The 21,158-nt window shown below is 46.0% G+C and overlaps 1 protein-coding gene across 9 annotated transcripts in view; it reads left to right on the forward strand.

Annotated features, from left to right (window-relative positions):
* LOC134355394 (acidic mammalian chitinase-like) overlaps nucleotides 1-19,556 on the forward strand; it is a 35,940-nt gene extending 16,384 nt beyond the window's left edge. For 5 of the 9 annotated variants that reach the window (XM_063065200.1, XM_063065202.1, XM_063065201.1 and 2 more), the window contains 9 exons: nucleotides 900-956; nucleotides 4,082-4,247; nucleotides 10,213-10,337; nucleotides 10,925-11,051; nucleotides 11,170-11,352; nucleotides 13,039-13,155; nucleotides 14,515-14,653; nucleotides 16,033-16,305; nucleotides 18,641-19,556. In XM_063065200.1, the coding sequence (XP_062921270.1) occupies nucleotides 900-956; nucleotides 4,082-4,247; nucleotides 10,213-10,337; nucleotides 10,925-11,051; nucleotides 11,170-11,352; nucleotides 13,039-13,155; nucleotides 14,515-14,653; nucleotides 16,033-16,298 (1,180 nt within the window). In that variant the 3' untranslated portion in view covers nucleotides 16,299-16,305; nucleotides 18,641-19,556. The remainder of the gene's footprint in view (nucleotides 1-899; nucleotides 957-4,081; nucleotides 4,248-10,212; nucleotides 10,338-10,924; nucleotides 11,052-11,169; nucleotides 11,353-13,038; nucleotides 13,156-14,514; nucleotides 14,654-16,032; nucleotides 16,306-18,640) is intronic. The other 4 variants (XM_063065205.1, XM_063065208.1, XM_063065207.1 and 1 more) reach the window with 1 other exon arrangement.
* Nucleotides 19,557-21,158: the final 1,602 nt, after the last annotated feature.

The raw sequence follows: 21,158 nt of genomic DNA on the forward strand, positions 1-21,158 counted from the left end.
GGATATTACCAGATATGATTCAGTTCCCCCCAGACACCTGCAAACACACAAGGCAGCTCGTGGTTTTCCACATGTTTTCAGTGATAAGATGTCACACTCCATTTGATGGAGACGTTGCCAACCTGTGCCCCGTTTGAACGATTTGAGCCATGCATACAGTGCTGGAGGAGCTCAGCAGGTCAGGCAGCAATTATGAATGGGAATAAACACAGTTGACGGTTTGGGTCGAGACCAGAGCATCGACAGTTTACTCCCCTCCATAGATGCAGAGTTCCTCCAGCATTTTGTGTGTGTGTGTGTGTTATTCAGCATTTCGATCATATGCAGAATCTGTTCTGTTTAGGATTTCTTCCATGCATATTGTTTAGGGGATATTCTGGAAAAAATGTTTAACTTGCAATAAATATCATTTAATCAGAATCTGAATCAGAATCAGGTTTAATATCACCAGCATATGTCATGAAATTTGTTAACTTTGCCGCAGCAGTGAAATGCAATACATGATAATAGAGAGAAAAAGCTGTGAACTACAGTAAGTGTGTGTATATATTTAATATATAAGTAGGTAGTGCAAAAAAAATGCTGAGGTAGTGTTCATGAGTTCAACGTCCTTTCAGGATTTGGATGGCAGAGAGGAAGAAGCTGTTCCTGAATCACTGATCATAGATCATGGATACATGCCCTTCAGCCCACAATGTGAGACTGGCCCATTACTTAAGGGCCATGTTTCACTGCCTTTGCCCCTCACTATCTCCGAATCCTGCTGGTTGCACATTGGGGCAAATTGTCTCAATTAAATTTAACGGCAAAAGAACAGAAATTCCTGCAAAGTCCAAGCAATGTCCTGTCCCTCTGATTGTTATTCTAAAACAATATTTTCTTCATTTTTTTTCCCACAGGAACGCAAACCTCAAGACTCTCCTGTCGATCGGTGGCTGGAACTTTGGAACTCGGAGGTAAGATGGAAACTTACACATCATTCTCCACACATTCCGCTACTACCAAAGGGATCCTACCGCCTATCTTTATCTCCACCCCCTCCCTACCAAAGAGATCCTACCGCCTATCTTTATCTCCACCCCCTCCCTACCAAAGGGATCCTACCGCCTATCTTTATCTCCACCCCCTCCAGTTTCTGCTGGGATCCACGATTCCCTTGTACAAATGTTTGTACATTCGCCCTTCCCCACTAATTTCCCTCCTGGGACTTAGCCCTGCAAGCGGCCAGACTTCTAAAACTGCCCATTGACCACTTTCCTCACCTCCATTCAGAGCCCCAGACAGTCCTTCCAGGTGAGGAGACTCCTCACCTGTGAACCTGCTGGGGGTCGTCTGTTGTGCCCGGTGCTCCCGATGTGGCCTCCTCTACACTGATGAGACCTGTTGTAAGTTAGGGGACCGCTTCAGCGAGCACCTCCTTTTTATCCACCATAAACACTTTAATTCCAATTCCCATTCTTGTTCTGACATGTCGGTCCAAGGTCTTGTGCCAATATGAAGGGTCCCTCAGAGTGGAGGAGAAACTCCTTTTATTCTGTCTGGGTAGCTTCCGACCTGATGGCATGAATATTGATTTCTCCTTCTGGTAAAAATGAATTTTTTCTCCCCCCTCTCCTCTTCTTCTACTTCCCACTCTGGCTTATTTCCTCTTTTCCCCACCTGCCTATTAGCTTCCCCTGGGTCCCCTCCTCCTTTTTCTCCTGTGGTCTACTCTCCTCTCCTATCAGACTCCTTCCCCTCCACCCCTTTACCTTTCCCACCCTCCTGGCTTCACCCAATCACCTTCTATTATCCTTACTCTCCACTCCTTTCCTATTTTGGTGCCTTCCCCCATCGTTTCCAGTCCTGAACAAGGGTCTCAGCCCAAAATGCTGACTGTTGATTCATTTCCAATGATGCTGCCTGTCCTGCTGAGTTTCTCCAGCGTTTTGTGTGTGTGTGTTGCTCTGGATTTTCAGCATCTGACCTCCAAACGTTTTATAGTTTATTACATGTTTTTGAAGTGTTGGAAAAGCAGCTGCCAATTTATTCACAACAGTGAGTTCAATGACCAAACCATCTATTTCAGGTGTTGTTCTTCTAATGGTTCTGAAGAAACATTTAATGTCTACCTTGGTCCAAAAGCTCATTTGCAGAGCAAAACGCCTGACCGTGTAACATTGCGTCTGTGTTAAAGATGGAAATTTTGTATTTGGGTGTCAGATGACAATTACTTCACTTCTAGTTGCTTGGGCTATCAAATGAACCTGTTTTGGAAAAGATATCCTTGTAGTCTTAAATAAATATATAGGGGATTACAGTACAGTAACCTGTTCAGTGAGCATTATTAAACTGAGCAGTGTACAGAGTTCAAATTGAGTAATGTAGGTGACTGTCTGCCAGGAAATAATGATAATGTCATTTTCAGAAAGTATCATTATACCTGATGCCTCAGGTGAATCCAGGTACAAGGAACAAATTTTACAGGATCTTGGGTACTTAATGAGGGAATGGGTAAATCTGTACCTGAAAGGATCTAACAACAGAGTTATTATAGTACTGAGCTGGAGCTTAGGAGCCTGGATTGTTCCCACTGTACAGGGAAATTTTCACAAAGGGTTAACTTGCAGGTTGAGTCCATGGTGAGGTATGCAAGTGCAATGTTATCATTCATTTTGAGAGGACTGGAATACAAAAGCAAGGATGTAATGCTGAGGCTTTATAAGGCATTGGTCAGACTGCACTTGGAGTATTGCAAGCCCTTAATCCAAGAAAGGAGATGCTGGCATTGGAGAAGGTCCAGAGAAGGTTTACAAGCATGATCACGGTAATGAAAGGGTTGATGTATGAGTTGTGTTTGTTGGCTCTGGGCCTGTATGCGCTGGAGTTTAGATGAATGAGGGGGTGGGGAACTCCTTGAAACTTATCAAATATTGAAAGGCCTAGATAGACTGGAGGCACGTGGTCAAGTGGTTAAGGCGTTGGTCTAGTGATCTGAAGGTCGCTAGTTCGAGCCTCAGCTGAGGCAGCGTGTTGCGTCCTTGAGCAAGGCACTTAACTACACATTGCTGTGCGACGACACCAGTGCCAAGCTGTATCGGTCCTAGTGCCCTTCCCTTGGACAACATCGGTGGCGTGGAGAGGGGAGACTTGCAGCATGGGCAACTGCCGGTCTTCCATACAACCTTGCCCAGGCCTGTGCCCTGGAAACTTTCCAAGGCGCAAATCCATGGTCTCACGAGACTAGCGGATGCCCATAAAGACATCCTGGAGAGGATGTTTCCTTTAGTGGGGGAGTCTAGGACCAGAGGGCACAGCTTCAGAACAGAAGGACATCTCTTTAGAACAGAGATGAGACTGAATTTCTGTAACCAGAGGGTGACGAATCTGTGGAATTTATTGTCACCGACAGCTGTGGAGGCCAAGTCATTGGGTGTATTTAAAGCGAAGGTTGATAGGTTTTTGATTAGTAAGGGTGTCAAGGATTAAAAAGGGGAGAAGGCAGGAGAATGGAGATGAGATGCATCATAAATCGGCTATGATGGAATAGTGGAACAGACTTAATAAGCCGAACGGCCTAATTCTGCTTCTTAGGGTCTAACAAAAGCCTGCCTACTTCTTTAGGAGGGGGTGTAGCTGTCGGATCCTGGTGTTTTTGTGATTCGGAGGTTTGGAAGTCAAGAATGAAACATAAAATTTATTCTTTGCAGAAAGAAACATAGAATTTATTCTTTGCAGAGAACAGAGAAACTGTGGTCACCCTAAAGCAGGAGTTCCCAACCTAGGGTCCAAAGACCCCTGGGTTAATGGTATGGGTCCATGGCATACAAAAGGTTGGGAACCCCTGATCTATACTGACAGCTACCATTGCTGGAGGATGAGAATTCAAAGCTTGAGTGAAGAAATATCACCCTGAAACTTATGAAGATCGGTAGAATTATTAGGGTTGAAAAAAAATGCAGCAATTATCAATTCTATGATGGGAAGATATTAAAGGTTGCCTGGTTTATTTTGAAATATTAAAGGATACCAAGTTGTTAAAAATATTTGTGTTACAAAGACCAAATGCATCACTCCTGATGCTTGTCTCATCTCCTCGCAGATTCACCACGATGGTGGCCTCAGCAGGAACTCGCCAGATCTTCATAAAGTCTGTGATCAGCTTCCTGAGGGGTTATGGCTTTGATGGTTTGGACCTCGATTGGGAATATCCTGGGTCTAGAGGGAGTCCTGCTGTTGATAAACACCTCTATACCGTTCTGGTCCAGGTAAGGTCAAATATAATTAACTATGTGCTTCACCACCGGTTAAACTGTTGAATATATTCTATATATTAAAAATTAATCTCAAGATTCTCACCAGGAACAATTTTCCACAGATTAGATGAAGGAATTTATGCATTGCCATATATTCTATTTAGCCGGCCGCTGGTGTAGTGGTGTCTGCACTGGACTTCGAGGCGAGTGGTCCCAGGTTCGAATCCGGCCGGCTCCTTGCATGCTTTCCATCCGTGCTGGGTTGCATGCTGAGCTAGCAACTCGGCCTCGTAAAAAAACAGAGAAAAATGCTAAAGAAACGATAAGGTTGCCACCCGATGCGCCACGAGGCACGGAGAGGAACAACAAATATAATCTTGGAGAGTTACAGAATGGAAGTCAGTTCCTGGCCCACCAAATCCATGCCAACCTTTCTTTTCAATTTACTCCCAACCTATGTTAATCCGCATTTTTTACATTCTCCCTCCTTACAGCATGGATTCCATCTCTCACCTGCACACTAGGGGTGGTTTACAGTGGCCTACTAACCTGCTGGATGTATATCTTTGGGATGTGGGAAGACACTGGAGCACTCAGGGAAACTCCCATTGGTTCTGTCTACACTTCCCACAGTCAACATCATCAAGGGCCCCTCCAGACTTGGTTATTCTGTCTTGCCCCTCCCTCTCATCAGGCAAAGCCTGAGAACACGTACCACCAGGCTCAAGGACAATTTCTATCCATGGAGTCATAGAAAAGTACAGCACAGAAACATGCCCTTTGGCCCATCCAGTCCATGCTGAACCATTTAAGTTGCCTAGTCCCATCGACCTGCACCTGGACCTTAGCCCACCATATGTCTACTACCTATGCACCTATCCAAACTTCTATTAATGTTGAAATTCAGCTCTCATGCACTACTTGTGCTGGCAGCTCATTCCACACTCTCATGGCCCTCTGAGTGAAGAAGAATCCCTCATGTTCCCCTTAAACTTTTCACCTTTCATCCTTAACCCATGACCTCTAGTTGTAGTCCCACACAACCTCAGTGGAAAAAGTCTGTTTGCTCTTACCCTACCTATACCTCTTATAATTTTGTATACCTCTATCAAATCTCCCCCCAGTCTTCTATGTTCCAAGGAATAACGTTCTAACCTATTCAATCTTCCCTTATAACTCGGGTCATCCCGGCAACATCCTTGTAAATTTTCTCTCTACTCTTTCAACCTTATTTATATCTTTCCTGTGGGTAGGTGACCAAAGCTGCACTCAATACTCCAAATCAGGCCTCACCTATGTCTTGTACAACTTCGACATAACATCCCATCTCCTGTCCTCAATAACTGCTTTCAGATTCAACAGTTCAATAGTTCAATGGTTCCTTTTAATATCAGGGGAATGTATTCAATATACATCCTGAAATTTTTTTTCTTCGCAGGAATCCACAAAAACAGGAGAATGAATGACAATTAAAACATTCCCTACTCCCCCTTCCCATGCACAAGCAGCAGCAAAGAATCGACCCTCCCCACGTCCACCTACTTCCGCTAAAAAACATCAACACCCTCCACCCACCAAGCAAGTCAAGTTTATTGTCATTGGGGGCCTTGACTTTTCAGGCCAAGACCCTTCATCAGAATTCTTTATTCCTTACCTGCTCAGGATTTCCAGCACCTGCAGAATATCTCATTGCCACCATCAGGAAGCTGGTACAGACACACACTCAATACTTTAGGAACAGTTTTATCCTCCTACCATCAGGCCCCCAATAAAGACCCTGATCTACAGTACCACAAAAGCTAATCATTCACCTGACTATTTGACATGCCAAAGGCTCTGTGTCTCCCCCTAATAAAGGGAACAAGAGGAGCCCTATCGTATACTAAAGATGTACCTTTGAACTCTTGATCTTCCAATTGACCTCATCATGGGCCTTGGATTTTATTTGTCTATCTGTACTGCACTTTCTCTGTAAGTGTAACTATATTTCACATAAATACAAGGGATTCAGAATCAGAATCAGGTTTAATATCACAGGCATACATCATGAAAGTTGTCTTTGCAGTAGCAGTACAATGCAATACATAATAATAGAGAAGAAAAACCTGTGAATTAGGGAAAGTGTGTATATACATATATATATATATATATATACATTGTTTTGTTGTTGTTTGTTGTTCGTCCATCGTTGACGTCGAAGAGGACCTCGACACCATTATGATGGTGTCAAGACTAGCGCGTGATTGGGATTTAAGTGAGGGAGAGTTGCGCAGCGTCAGCCTCACTCTCTCTTCCCAATTCCCATCTGGGTCCAGTGGCAAGACAGAGTCGAGATGGCTGGAGATGGGACTAGGCGCAGTGGATGACCAGGACATCTTCTGTGTCTTGTCCTGCTCTACACGTTCCACGACGCTTGCAGAGACCGCCTTCTTGACCGTTGGACCTTCCGCTGGTCTCGTCCGCTCAATCCGCCGGAGTCTGTCTTCACATGCTGGGATAGACAACTCCCTATCTCACCGAGGGTTTGAGACCCGTCGGCTACCCTCACCTGGTTTAGCTGGCTTGTCGAAGCCGTTGCCCGGGGTGTGGCCACTGTCGCGTGCAAACAGCTACGGGGAGCCACAGGTGAGAGCTGAGTGCCAGGTGGAGACCAAAGGTGGACTAACCGCCCTGAAAAGGACGCGACATGTTCCCCCACCAGAGGTGCTACCCCCCCCCCCGACACCCCATATACACATATACACACTTGGTTATACAAACTAGTTAAATTAAATCAACATACATCAAAGTTGCTGGTGAACGCAGCAGGCCAAGCAGCATCTATAGGAAGAGGCGCAGTCGACGTTTCAGGCCGAGACCCTTCGTCAGGACTAACTGAAGGAAGAGTGAGTAAGGGATTTGAAAGCTGGAGGGGGAGGGGGAGATGCAAAATGATAGGAGAAGACAGGAGGGGGAGGGATGGAGCCGAGAGCTAGACAGGTGATAGGCAGCAGGGGATACGAGAGGATCATGGGACAGGAGGTCTGGGAAGAAAGACGGGGGGGGGGGAGTGACCCAGAGGATGGGCAAGAGGTATATTCAGAGGGACAGAGGGAGAAAAAGGAGAGTGAGAGAAAGAATGTGTGCATAAAAAAGAGTAACAGATGGGGTACGAGGGGGAGGTGGGGCCTAGCGGAAGTTAGAGAAGTCAATGTTCATGCCATCAGGTTGGAGGCTACCTATACGGAATATAAGGTGTTGTTCCTCCAACCTGAGTGTGGCTTCATCTTTACAGTAGAGGAGGCCGTGGATAGACATGTCAGAATGGGAATGGGATGTGGAATTAAAATGTGTGGCCACTGGGAGATCCTGCTTTCTCTGGCGGACAGAGCGTAGATGTTCAGCAAAGCGGTCTCCCAGTCTGCGTCAGGTCTCACCAATATATAAAAGGCCACATCGGGAGCACCGGACGCAGTATATCACCCCAGTCGACTCACAGGTGAAGTGATGCCTCACCTGGAAGGACTGTTTGGGGCCCTGAATGGTGGTAAGGGAGGAAGTGTAAGGGCATGTGTAGCACTTGTTCCGCTTACACGGATAAGTGCCAGGAGGGAGATCAGTGGGGAGGGATGGGGGGGACGAATGGACAAGGGAGTTGTGTAGGGAGCGATCCCTGCGGAATGCAGAGAGAGGGGGGGAGGGAAAGATATGCTTAGTGGTGGGATCCCGTTGGAGGTGGCGGAAGTTACGGAGAATAATATGTTGGACCCGGAGGCTGGTGGGGTGGTAGGTGAGGACCAGGGGAACCCTATTCCTAGTGGGGTGGTGGGAGGATGGAGTGAGAGCAGATGTACGTGAAATGGGGGAGATGCGTTTAAGAGCAGAGTTGATAGTGGAGGAAGGGAAGCCCCTTTCTTTAAAAAATGAAGACATCTCCCTCGTCCTAGAATGAAAAGCCTCATCCTGAGAGCAGATGCGGCGGAGACGGAGGAATTGCGAGAAGGGGATGGCGTTTTTGCAAGAGACAGGGTGAGAAGAGGAATAGTCCAGATAGCTGTGAGAGTCAGTAGGCTTATAGTAGACATCAGTGGATAAGCTGTCTCCAGAGACAGAGACAGAAAGATCTAGAAAGGGGAGGGAGGTGTCGGAAATGGACCAGGTAAACTTGAGGGCAGGGTGAAAGTTGGAGGCAAAGTTAATAAAGTCAACGAGTTCTGCATGCGTGCAGGAAGCAGCACCAATGCAGTCGTCGATGTAGCGAAGGAAAAGTGGGGGACAGATACCAGAATAGGCATGGAACATAGATTGTTCCACAAACCCAACAAAAAGGCAGGCATAGCTAGGACCCATACGGGTGCCCATAGCTACACCTTTAGTTTGGAGGAAATGGGAGGAGCAAAAGGAGAAATTATTAAGAGTAAGGACTAATTCTGCTAGACGGAGCAGAGTGGTGGTAGAGGGGAACTGATTAGGTCTGGAATCCAAAAAGAAGCGTAGAGCTTTGAGACCTTCCTGATGGGGGATGGAAGTATATAGGGACTGGAGATCCATGGTGAAAATAAAGCGGTGGGGGCCAGGGAACTTAAAATCATCGAAAAGTTTAAGAGCGTGAGAAGTGTCACGAACATAGGTCGGAAGGGATTGAACAAGGGGTGATAAAACAGTGTCGAGGTATGCAGAAACGAGTTCGGTGGGGCAGGAGCAAGCTGAGACAATAGGTCGGCCAGGACAGGCAGGTTTGTGGATCTTGGGTAGGAGGTAGAAACGGGAAGTGCGGGGTGTGGGAACTATAAGGTTGGTAGCAGTGGAAGGGAGATCCCCTGAGCGGATAAAGTCGTTGATAGTGTGGGAGACAATGGCCTGGTGCTCCTTAGACCCGACGCAGACTGGGAGACCGCTTTGCTGAACATCTACGCTCTGTCCGCCAGAGAAAGCAGGATCTCCCAGTGGCCACACATTTTAATTCCACATCCCATTCCCATTCTGACATGTCTATCCACGGCCTCCTCTACTGTAAAGATGAAGCCACACTCAGGTTGGAGGAACAACACCTTATATTCCGTATAGGTAGCCTCCAACCTGATGGCATGAACATTGACTTCTCTAACTTCCGCTAGGCCCCACCTCCCCCTCGTACCCCATCTGTTACTCTTTTTTATGCACACATTCTTTCTCTCACTCTCCTTTTTCTCCCTCTGTCCCTCTGAATATACCTCTTGCCCATCCTCTGGGTCACTCCCCCCCCCCCCCGGTCTTTCTTCCCGGACCTCCTGTCCCATGATCCTCTCCTATCCCTTTTGCCTATCACCTGTCCAGCTCTCGGCTCTATCCCTCCGCCTCCTGTCTTCTCCTATCATTTTGCATCTCCCCCTCCCCCTCCAGCTTTCAAATCCCTTACTCACTCTTCCTTCAGTTAGTCCTGACGAAGGGTCTCGGCCTGAAACGTCGACTGCGCCTCTTCCTACAGATGCTGCTTGGCCTGCTGCGTTCACCAGCAACTTTGATGTATGTTGCTTGAATTTCCAGCATCTGCAGAATTCCTGTTGTTTGTAGTTAAATTAAATACTATGTGCAAAAATAGAAATAAAAAAAGTAGCGAGGTAGTGTTTATGTGTTAAATCTCCATTCAGAAATCTGGTGGCAGGAGGATAAAACTATTCCTAAAGTATTGAGTGAATATTGAGTGTGTGTCTGTACCAGCTTCCTGATGGTGGCAATGAAAGATTCTGCAGGTGCTGGAAATCCTGAGCAGGTCGGAATAAAGAACTCCGATGAAGGGTCTCAGCCTGAAAGTCAAACATTTATTCCTCTTCTTTGATGTTGCCTGACTGCTTCCTGCAGTATCTTGAGTGTACTGTATTCTGTTTTCTTTTAACTTCCTTATGTATGGAATGATGAGTCTGGATTGCACACAGACAAATGATTTCTACCTGTCTTGGTACCCATGGCAATAATGAAACAACACCAATAAGGGAACTTTAACCTCTGCAACCCGCAGGAACTGATGGCGGCCTTTGAGGCTGAGGGTAGGAGCAGTGGGAAGCCAAGACTGTTGCTGGCAGCGGCTGTGGCCGGTGGAAAGAGTACCATCGATGCTGGCTATGAGATTCCTCAGCTTGGACAGTGAGTGTTCATCTGAACTGAAAACTCAACCCTTACCTGTGTGTTTCTCGGGACTGGTTAAACATTAAAGATTAGCTTTTAGGTTAGGGTTAACTGGGGTTGTAGGGTTGCTTGGGCAACAGGGCTTGAAGGGCTGGGATGGCCTACTCTGTGCTAAATCAATATATAAATAAATTTATTTGTCATATATACATCAAAACATACAGTGAAATGCATTGTTTTGCATTAAATTGAATCAGCTAGAATTGTGTTGGACAGCCCGCAAGTGTCGCCATGCTTCTGGCGCTAATATAGTCTGTCCACAATTCACAAACCCTAACCCGTACGTCTTTGGAGTGTGGGAGAAATCGGAGCACCAGGAGGAAGGTGGGGAGAATGTTCAAACACCCTTATGGACAGCAGCGGGAATCTAACCTGGATCTTACACTCAGAACGGTGAAGCATTACACTACCGTGTTAAGGGTAATTATACTGGCTTTCCTTCCGTCCACAGATTCAGGGGTCAGAGCACATTGCGTGGTGGTTGAGATATTACTGTTAATTTCGTAAACAGAGAGACAGAGTGACTCCGGTCTCCTCTCTTGCAGGGTTCTGGACTTCATCAGTGTGATGACCTACGACTTCTACGGACCCTGGAGACATGTGACAGGGGAGAATAGCCCCCTCTACCCCTTCCCTAATAACCAGGATCACACCAACCTGTACTTCAATGTGGTAGGTACTGGAGAAAAGGGAACCCTGCCAAACCTTTCCATTCCCTTCTCTAGACTGGCGTCTAGCTTTTGCCAAATCTTTCCGACCTGACCCTGACTGCCCGTCTCTTTCTCTGCAGGAATATGCAATGAACTATTGGAAGAACCAAGGAGCCCCAGCAGAGAAGCTGAATGTTGGTTTCCCCACATACGGACACACCTTCTGGCTGACCTCATCCGACACTGGGGTCTTTGCCCCAGCAAGGGGGGCTGGGCCAGCTGGCAAATACACCAGGCAGGCCGGGTTTTTGGCTTACTATGAGGTACGAACGCCGAAGCTGCTGCTGTAGTTCAGTATTATCCTCCGTATGTATGTACTGAATAACTTTATACTGTGGTGGACCAAAAGAAAACTCCCTCCGAACTGAGCAGTGGGAGTAGCTGTATGATTGTAGGTAACATCCCGTGTACCTACCCACAATCCACATTGCAGCTAAATGAAACTTTAGTCAGATTACATCTGGCATCTTGTTCAGTTCTAGTTTCCTCATGACAGGAAGAATGTGGAGATTGTGAACAAGGCATAGAAATGCTTTACCAGGATGTTTTCCTGGTTCAGGCAGAAGCAAAGTCAAATAGTTCTTTCTAGAGCAGGGATTCTCAACATTGTTTATGCCATGGATTCCTACAATGAACCGACTGGGAACCCAGGCTCTGGCGTGCTGGAGGCCGAAGGGATTTTTTTTAATTATGAAAGGCATAGATAGGGTAGGTGACCAGAGCTTTACCCCAAGGTGGAAATGGCAAGAACCCGAGGACATGCTTTTAAGGGTGCGGGTGAGAGGTGGGGAAGATTAAAGGTGACACGAGGGGCAACTTTTTTTTTACTCCAAGAGTGGAGGGTGCCTGAAATGTCTCATCGAATCAATAAGAGAAGATCTGCTCTGCCTGGCTTGCTGAGTTCCTCCAGCATTTTGTGTGTGTTGCAACGTACTACCACTACGTCGACTCAGCCCTAGGGGGCCGGCGTCGGGCACAATAACAGACTCTTCACTTCTCCCTCTCCCTCATCAGTGTGTTCAGTTCATCTACATTAGCCGCGCCGCTGTCTTCTAGGAGCATGTTGACCATAGTCTTGGGAGGGCGCCCAGGGTTCATCCTCCCGTGCTTGGGCTCCCGTAAGATGACTAGGCTGGCAGGTAGCTCGGGGTGATGTAGACAGTGCCCCGCTAGTTGCAGTCTTCTCACCTCGATTTGTTGCAACGTAAGATAGTGTCGAGCAGTTGAACAACAGCTCTCATTTCAGACCAGAATTAGAGAGACCATGTGTATTTAAAGCAGAGGTTGATCATCATCATCATTATGTGGCGTGTTGTATGATGTGGGTGAACATGGGCTTTCCAAGACCATGATTGTTTTTGGCAAATGTTTCTACAGAAGTGGTCTGCTATTGCCTTCTTCTGGGTAGTGTTTTTACAAGATGGGTGACCCCAGTCATTATCAATACTGTTGAGAGATTGTCTGCCTGGTGTCAGTGGTCGCATAACCAGGACTTGTGATCTGCACCAGCTGCTCATATGACCATCCACCACCTGCTCCCATGGTTTTATGAGACCCTGATCAGGGGGCTAAGCAGGTGCTAAACCTTGCCCAAGGGTGACCTTCAGGGTAATGGAAGGAAGGAGCGCCTTACACCTCCTTTGGTAGAGACGTATCTCCATCCCGCCACCCCAGGCCGTTGATGGGTTCTTAATTAGCAAGGATATCAAAGTTTACAGGGAGAAGGCAGGAGAATAAGATTAAGAGGGATAATAAATCAGCCATGATTGAATGGTGGAGCAGACTTGATGGGCCAAATGGCTTAATTCTGCTCCTATGTCTTATGATCTAATGGTCTTATGAATATTGAATAAAAAAGACAAAATAAGAACGGACATAGAGGGCACGACAAACAGCCGCTGAGTTTTGACCACAGTGGGTTCTAATCTACCATCTCACTCTTCCAACAGATCTGTACGTTGTTGAATGGCGCCACCGAAGTGTGGAATGCCCCACAGGTGACTCCGTACGCCTTCAAAAATAGAATCTGGGTCGGGTATGACAACCAGAAGAGTTTTGGAGACAAGGTATCTTTGACCTTTGGTGTTCAATCCTTCCCATTTGAATGATTGCTGTAATGTGTATTGTACTGAACCGGCAGTGATTGAGCAAAAAGTTTCAGAATCACACTGCTACACCTGTCACGGTGGCTACTTCAGCGCCAATGATTGGGGTTCAATTACTGCCGTTGACTGTAAGGAGTTTGTACGTTCTCCCTGTGACCTGGTTTCCTCCCACATTCCAATGAGGTATGTGTCAGTAGTTTAATTGGTCACATGGGTATAACTGGGTGGGCAGGCTCATTGGGTTGGAATGGTCTGTTACTCTGCTATTTCCGTAAATAAAACCTTGTCCATTTCAATGCTGCACACCAGGTCTTCAGATCATTCTGTGCTCATCAGACTGAAATATAATAATACTGTAATTTTGTAAAATTATAAAGTCATGCTGGCCTTAGATCAGGGGTTCCCAAATTTTTTATGCCATGGACCAATACCATTAAGAAAGGAACACTCACAACACGCTGGAGGAACTCAGTAGGTCGGGCAGCATCCGTGGAAACTTTGCTTTGACCCCAGCATCTGCAGAGTTTTTTGTGTTTACTATTAAGAAAGAGGTCTCCGGACTCCAGGTTGGGAAGCTGGACTTTAGATCCCGAACCTTATTAAATGCTAAAGGCAAGAATAATTGTGCAAGCCACACAGTTGACTACCAGGAAAAGCTGTCTAAGTGTCTGCTGAGGTGGATGATATCTCAAGTCCAGGATCAGAGGGCACAGCCTCAGAAAACAAGGACATCCCTTTAGAACGGAGATGAGGAGAAATTTCTTTAGTCAGAAGATGGTGAAACTGTGGAATTCTGTGCCATAGACTGCCATGGTGGCCAAGTCATTGGGTATATTTAAAGAGGAGGTTGATAGGTTCCTGATTAGTAAGGGTGTCAAAGTTTATGAGAAGGTGGGAGAATGGGGTTGAGAGGGATAAATTAGCCGTGATAGAATGGTGGTGCAGATTTAATGGGCTGATGCCTAATTCCTCTCCTATGTCTTATGGTCTAAGTGTTTCAATTACAGTACTTTTTAATTTATATTCTGACATTCCGGTGGATTTAAGTAGTTCCTTGTGACCCGCAGAGACTAACCTGAAATAGCACACCAAGGAAACTGGGGATTTCTGCTTATCTGCTTACAATGTATCCCTACTCCCGGTGCATTACATAAACCTTCGCCAGGCACTGCTTGTAGAGAGGAGCTGGGAATTTCCATGACTTCAGGAGAATCTTTTTCTATTCAGCTAGCCTACCGTGAATGTCCTTAATTGCATTTTGACCCAAGATTGTTGGTGAGTAAGGATTGTCGGTATAAACCTGTGAACATTGTCTTGCAGGTCGAGTGGCTGAAGAGGAACAACTTTGGAGGAGCCATGGTGTGGGATATTGCCCTGGACGACTTCACTGGCACCTTCTGTCACCAGGGACCCTACCCTCTCATTAACACTCTGCACAATGGCCTCGGGATTTCTGGAGGTAATTGTCAGTATCTGTCAAACTTCAGGCAGTGGTCTGCTCACACAGAAGGCGACCTTACCACCAGTTCCTGCCTTTCTTAGAGCTCCTGAAGTTATTTCAGTCTTGACTAGCAGGGATTTGATTACGAAAACACTTCCGAATTTTCATGCAAGTGAAACTCCAAGCACCCTAAGGTACCTGGAGATATGTCAGTAGCATGTCAATATGGGGTGTAGGGGTGGCACGAGAGCGTAGTGGTCAGCATAATGCTTTACAGCGATCAGGAGGTTGGGGTTCGATCCCTGCCAGTGCCCGTAAGGAGTTTCTACATTCTCCCGTGACTCTGTGGGTTCCCTGTGGATGGTCGCAATTCAAAGATGTACAAGTTAGTAAGAGAAAGTGCGGGGGAAGTTAACAATAAAATGCAAGATCATGACAAGGTAGATTGTGAGATCACTCAGTATTCTTTTACCGGTGTAGAAGCTCTCCTTAGGCCTGGTGGTTTGTGTATTCGGGCTTTTGTATCTTCTTGCTTTACTTTATTGTCGCCAAACAATTGATACTAGAGCGTACAATCATCACAGCGATATTTGATTCTGCGCTTCGCGCTCCCTGGAGTACAAATCAATAGTAAATAGTAAAAATTTAAATTATAAATCATAAATAGAAAATAGAAAAGGGAAAGTAAGGTAGTGCAAAAAAACCGAGAGGCAGGTCCGGATATTTTGAGGGCACGGCCCAGATCCGGGTCAGGATCCGTTCAGCAGTCTTATCACAGCTGTTCCCAAATCTGGCCATATGAGCCTTCAAACTCCTGAGCCTTCTCCGGGAGGGAAGAGGGACGAAAAGTGTGTTGGCTGGGTGGGTCGTGTCCTTGATTATCCTGGCAGCACTGCTCCGACAGCGTGCGGTGTAAAGTGAGTCCAAGGATGGAAGATTGGTTTGTGTGATGTGCTGGGCTGTGTTCACGATCTTCTGCAGCTTCTTCTGGTCTTGGACAGGACAACTTCCATAGCAGGTTGTGATGCACCCTAGAAGAATGCTTTCTACGGTGCATCTATAAAAATTAGTGAGAAACTTCCTGATGGGACAGGGGAGAAGAGAAAATATCCAGGTTGGGTGGAGACTTTATTTTGCTGGCTGATTTCCTGAGGCAGCAAAAAGTATGGACAGAGTCCATAAAATGAACGCTGTTTAGGTACGGCAACTGCTCTGCACATGACTGCAAGAAACTGCAGAGTCTTGTGGACAGAGCTCAGCATGTCACTTCCCTCTTACCACTTCTGACTGTGAAGATTTTGCGATGCAGCAACTTGCTTTGGTTTGCCTGGGCTTGGTCTGAAGTTAGTGTCCATTTTGAATCGGGCGTTGAACTAACAGAGTTTGTTTCTCTCCAGATTGCGTTCCGTCCAAGACAACGTTGGCTCCGGCAGTTCCTCCCACTCAGGCCCCAGGCGGTGGTGGGGGCAGTGGCGGTGGTGGGGGCAGTGGCGGTGGTGGGGGCGGCGGCAGTGGCTTCTGCGCCAGCAAGGCTGATGGTATCTACGCTGATCCCAAGGACAGGAACGCATTTTACCAGTGCGTCAGTGGAAGGTCCTATCTGAGGCACTGCATAAGGGTGCTGGTCTTTGATCCTTCCTGTCAATGCTGCAACTGGCCTTAAAGAGCAGGTGAGCATGCCCGCCAACCTAAAACTTTCTACCGGGCGTCAAGTCATTGGTTTGTGCAGCGCGGAATTTGCCCAGTAGAATTTGTTCATCCTCATCATGTGGGGGAACCGAGGGATCTTGGGGTTAATGCCCATAGGTCCCTCAAAGTTGCCGCACAAGTTGGTGGGATGGTTTAGGTGTCGGGTGAGCATGCATACCATCATAATGCTCTGTACCAGGTACCAAGTCATAGTGGGTTCTACATCCATAGATTCCTCAAAGTTGCTGCTCAAGTTAATAGGGTGTTTTTAAAAAAACTTGTTCACTTACGGGATGTGGGCATCACCAGCTAAGCCAGCATTTATTGCCCATCTCTAGTTGCCCTTGAGAAGGTGGTGACGAGCTGCCTTCTTGAATGGCTGCAGACCCTGAGGTGTATGTGCACCCACAGTGTTGTCAGGGGGGAATTCCATGATCTTGACCCAGGAACAATGAAGGAACAGTGATATGCTTCCAAGCCAGGGTGGTGAGTGACTTGCAGGGGTATTTCTAAGTGGTGGCGTTCCCAAGTATCTGCTGTTCTCGTCCTTCTAGATGGTAGTGGTTGTGGGTCTGGAAGGTGCTGCCTTAGGAACTTTGGTGTGTTGTTGCAGTGCATCTTGTAGACAGTACACACTGCTGCAGCTGTTCGATTGTGGAGGGATTGGATGCTTGTGGAAGGGGCACCAATCAAGTGGCTGTCTTGTACTTGATGGTGTCGAGCTTCCTGAGTGTTGGAGCTGTACTCATCCAGGCGAGCGGCAAGTACTCCATTACACTCCTGGCCTGAGCCTTGTAGATGGCAGACAAGCTTTGGGGAGTCAGGAGGCGAGTTACACGTTGCAGGATTCCTCGCCTTTGACCTGCTCTGGTAGCCACAGTGCTTATATGGCTCGACCAGTCAGTTTCCTGTCAATGGTAACCCCCAGGATGTTGAAAGCATATGGTTTGCTGGTCTTTCAAAGCTTAATGTTCAAGGTAAATTTGTTATCAGAGTAAATATACGTCAGCATATACTACACTGATTCATTTTCTTGGGGGCATACTCAATAAATCCAAGAAACATAATAGAGTCAATGAAAGACTGTACCCGACAGGACAGACGAACAACAGGTGTGCAAAAGACAACAAACTCTGCAAATACAAAAGAAAACAATAAATGATAATAAAAAAAATTAAGCAATAAATATTGAGAACATTGAGATAAAGAGTCCTTGAAGGTGAGACCATAGGGTGTGGGAACAGTTCAGAGATGGGAGAAGTGAAGCTGAGTGAAGTTATCCCTACTGGTTCAAGAGCCTGAACCGGTCAATGCTATCTGCTTGTATACCTCAGCCCTATCACTCAGATTCCCATCCCCCTGCCAAGTTAGTTTAAACCCTCCTCAACAGTTCAATAAGGGGACAAGTGAAGTTATTCCCTCCGGTTCAAGAGCCTGATGGTTGAGGAGTAATAACCGTTCCTGAACCTAGTGGTGTGAGTCTTGAGGCTAATGTACCTTCCCCCGAGTGGCAGCAGTGAGAAGAGAGCATGAGGTGGAAGATGGGGTCCTTGATGATGGATGCTGTTTCCCTATGGCATCTTTTTATGTAGATGTGCTCAATGGTGGTGAGGGCTTTAAACGTAATGGACTGGGCCATATCCACCACTTGTTGTAGGATTTTCCATTCAGAGGTTTAAAAGTTTATTTATTATCAAAGTATGTATGCAATATACAATTCTGAGATTCATCTTCTCCAGGTAGCCATAACACCACCATTCAAGGGCATTGGCATTTTCATGCCAGGCTGTGATGCAACCAGTCAATATACTCCCCACCACACATCTAGAGATGTTGTCAAAGTTTTAGATGTCATGTCGAATCTTCGCAACATTTGTAACTAAAACATAAAGTGTGTACGAATGAATAAACAAGCAATAATATCAAGAACATGAGAAGAAGAGTCCAACACTCTCATGCCATCCTATTATACTGTTATATTTCGATTAGGTAGTGTGATAAAATAAGATTAGAATCTCATAATAAGATAAAATTATCTTATAGACTGGGTAGCCAATAACCTCTGCACATGGTTACTGGATATTATTTCAGATGAAGATGCTGACATGATTTTTTTCAGAAAGTGATTGAAAGTAAAGTTTTGGATCTTTTTTAGGAAGTTTAACTTAGACCCATTGGGTGATGGATGTGTTGCTGTTAAGGAGAAGTAAACTTTTAAAAAATAGATACTTTAAAAAATTGGTTTTGATGACCCTAATCTGATGTTGAAAGATTCCTCTTGGATAAGAGAACTGAAACATGCCTTTTCTGTTCCAGACTCCACTTACCTCCGCTGGATAACAACAGCAAGATGATGCTGCTTCATCAACTGTCATGCTCAGAGATAATTCTTGCAGTTGAAACAATAAAATAAAGTGATTATTTCCAGCAGATAAATGGTGCTTGTTTAAGGTTTAAATTCAACAGGTTCAGCTGGAAGGAGTTCCTCTGCATACACTCAGTGGCCATTTTACTAGATACCTCCTGTACCTAATAAAGTGGCCACTCAGTTTGTGCTCATGGTCTTCTGCTGCTGTAGTCCAACCACCTCAAGGTTCAACGTGTTGTGCATTCAGAGACACTCTTCTGCCCACCACTGTTGTAATGTGTGATCATTTGAGTTAGTGTCACCTTCCTGTCAGCTTGAACCAATCTCCTCTGACATCTCGCATTAACAATCAGGATCTGATTGAAACGTATAAGATCCTAAAGGGATTGGACAGGCTAGATGCAGGAAGATTGTTCCCGATGTTGGGGAAGTCCAGAACAAGGGGTCACAGTTTGAGGATGGAGGGGAAGCCTTTTAGGACCGAGATTAGGAAAAACTTCTTCACACAGAGAGTGGTGAATCTGTGGAATGCTCTGCCACAGGAAACAGTTGGGGCCAGTTCATTGGCTATATTTAAGAGGGAGTTAGATATGGCCCTTGTGGCTACGGGGATCAGGGGGTATGGAGGGAAGGCTGGGGGTAGGGTTCTGAGTTGGATGATCAGCCATGATCATAATAAATGGCGGTGCAGGCTCGAAGGGCCGAATGGCCTACTCCTGCACCTATTTTCTATGTTTCTATGTTTCTATGTTATCTTAATTCTGTGCACATGTGTGTTTATCATTGCTGAACTGTTGCATTTATTATCCTTTCGATTACTGTGTTGCTTGTTTCTTTAATAAAACTTTCTTAGTTCTAGTAATCCAGACTCCAACTGAGTGATCCATTTCTGCTGGTTTGGCAACCCAGTTACGGGGTACATAACAGGTTACACTTTATCCCCATTCTGATAATTGGCCTGAACGGCAACTGAACCTCCTGACCATGGCTGCATGCTTTTGTGCATTGAGTTGCTGTCACATGATTGGCTGATGAGATATTTGCATTAACAAAGGGGCCGCAGAGCGTTTGCACACTGTTGGTGTCTCTAGCCCACAGTGAAGTTTGTCTTTCAAACCTTTGCATGGACGTTATTTGATATTCCCGCGATTCCTGGATTTCACCAGGAAAACGTGTAGGGAAGGAGGGAAATTGATATTGAGATCCTGAATGTAGAACAGTACTGTACAGGAGCAGGCTATTTGGCTCACAATGTCTGTGCTAAACATGATGTTGAATTAAACTGAATCTCTTCAGTCTGAATAATCTGTATCCCATACTCACTGCATATTCATGCACCAAGTTGCCTCTTAAACTTTGGTATTGTATCAGTTCCCACCACTTACCCAGTCAGCCTGTCCTAAACAACTAGCTTACTGATCATTACAGAATGTCTCTCTGGTGCTTCCCGCTCCCTGTCCTCTCCCTTCCCCTTTTCCCAACCATGATTCCCCTCTCCTTGCCCCCTTCCCACTCTCAGTCCACCATAGAGACCCATATCAGAATCAGGTTTATCATCATCACATATGCCATGAAATTTGTTTTTCTTTTTGTGACAGCAGTAGAGTGCAATTCATAAAATTTTTACAGTACTGTGCAAAAGTCTTAGGCACCCTAGCTATATATACTGTATGTGCCTAAGACTTTAGCACGGGACTGTAAATAAAGAGAAAGATTAGCTTTATTTGTCACATATACATTGAGGCCTACTGTGAAATGTGTAATTTGATTCAAATCAAATTAGACTGAGCTTGGCCAATATAGCATGCCCACAGCTCACTAACAGAATATGGAGGAAACTGGAGCACCCAGAGAAAACACATGTGGTCACAGGGACTGCATACAAACTCCTTACAGACAGTGGTGGGAATTGAACCCTGATCTTACAGCGCTGTAAGATGTTATGCTCACACCTATGCTCCTGTGTTGCCCCTTCGCAACTCTATTTCATGGTCCACTATCCTCTCCTATCAGATTCTACCTTCTTCAGCTTTGTTACTTCCACCTATCACATTGCAGCTTCTTACATCAGTCCTACTCTCCCCCTCTCCCTCACCTGCCTATCACCTGCCAGCTCTTACTCTTGTCTTTGGCCTCACCCCTATATGCTGACTATCTCCCCTCTGTCCAGTCCTGACGAAGGGTCGCAGTGCACCACCCTGACTGTCCCTTTCCCTCCAGCGATTAGATTAGGTTTATGTATCTATCACCCGTACATCAAAACATACAGTGAGGTGTGTTGTTTGCATCAACAACAAATACAATGTAAGAATGTGACGTAGTCAGCCCGGAAGGGTCGCTCCACATGCCAACAATGTTCAGTAGAACACAGACAGACAACACGCACACGCAACAACACCCTTTCCCAGCTCCCCAACCAAACACAAAGATGGACTTCCAGCCTCAGGATAGGCTGCCTCCAGGCCT

This window comes from Mobula hypostoma, chromosome 13 (assembly GCF_963921235.1).
Source record: "Mobula hypostoma chromosome 13, sMobHyp1.1, whole genome shotgun sequence".
NCBI lineage: Eukaryota > Metazoa > Chordata > Chondrichthyes > Myliobatiformes > Myliobatidae > Mobula > Mobula hypostoma.